Genomic DNA, 1,030 nt, shown 5'->3' on the forward strand with positions numbered 1-1,030 from the left:
CTACTTGGAAGGCTGAGACAGAAGGATCGCTGGAGCCCAGCAGGTCGAGGCTGCAGTGACTGGGAGCGGCCACTGCACTCCAGTCTGAGTGACAGTGAAACTGCAACTCAAAAAACAAAATAAGGAGTTTGAATTAGGTAGAAAAAGTATCCAAGTAGTATTCAAATATGTAACTATATGCTTGAAAGCACTGAAGGACTAATCTTTGAAATCATATGGCTCTACCCAAGAGAAGTCTGGCTAGGTGGTTGAGTGGCTTGTCTTAACCGTTCAGTGACTGGCCCCTACGAAACAGGCTTTTCGTAGGTTCTTTGGGCAAGAACCTGGTGAAGAAGATGGTTTTCCTATGTGGGCCTCTCTGAGTGTTAGGAAAGGCTGTGGTTTGTCTGTCAGCGTGTTTCTCCTTAAGGGTCAGGGCCACCATGGATTCTCTGTGCTCTGGAACTTGAGAGCCTTGGGCAAACCATGGCTTAGTTTCACAACTGCAGTTCTCTCTTTTCTTAAAGGTGAAAAGTTGTGCTGAGTTTGTGTCTCTCTCCAAGGCCAGGATTGGAGAATACGAGAAACAGGTAAGGACAAGCAATAGCCTTTGTCTGTAAGTTCTTCTCTTTCATGATCCTGCGTCTTGCACCTCGCGGCAGTTACCTGCCTTGGACTCCTGTTTTGCATCCCTGTGGCCCTTTTTGTCCCCTCTTTCCAGATGGAGAAGATGAGGAACATAATTCCGTTTGATCAGATGACCATTGAGGACTTGAATGAAGCCTTCCCAGAAACCAAATTAGACAAGAAGAAGTATCCCTATTGGCCTCACCAGCCAATTGAGAATTTATAAAACAGTCCAGGAAGAAGCTCTGGCTCTTATATTACACTGTGGACATTAAAAATAAACATATATAGTTCTGGGTGTGTCGGCTCCTCTGTGGTTGAGATAGCTAAGCCTCTTCTCTGACTTGGCCTCAGTGGAAGTGGGCTTTTTCTTAAGGTGGAAAGGTGAGCCAAAAGGGGTGTGTTGGGCCAGTGGTCTAACAGG

At 46.1% G+C, this 1,030-nt stretch overlaps 1 protein-coding gene across 2 annotated transcripts in view; it reads left to right on the top strand.

Annotated features, from left to right (window-relative positions):
- The window catches only part of ATP5H (ATP synthase, H+ transporting, mitochondrial Fo complex subunit D), a 7,184-nt gene extending 6,280 nt beyond the window's left edge, over positions 1-904 (top strand). For both annotated transcript variants that reach the window (XM_008073331.2, XM_021706611.1), the window contains 2 exons: positions 507-569; positions 701-904. In XM_008073331.2, coding sequence (XP_008071522.1) covers positions 507-569; positions 701-832 — 195 coding nt within the window. In that variant the 3' untranslated portion in view covers positions 833-904. The remainder of the gene's footprint in view (positions 1-506; positions 570-700) is intronic.
- The last annotated feature ends 126 nt before the right edge of the window (positions 905-1,030 follow it).

This window comes from Carlito syrichta, unplaced genomic scaffold (genome assembly GCF_000164805.1).
Source record: "Carlito syrichta isolate Samal-C Ts95f unplaced genomic scaffold, Tarsius_syrichta-2.0.1 Scaffold315826, whole genome shotgun sequence".
Taxonomy (NCBI): Eukaryota; Metazoa; Chordata; class Mammalia; order Primates; family Tarsiidae; genus Carlito; species Carlito syrichta.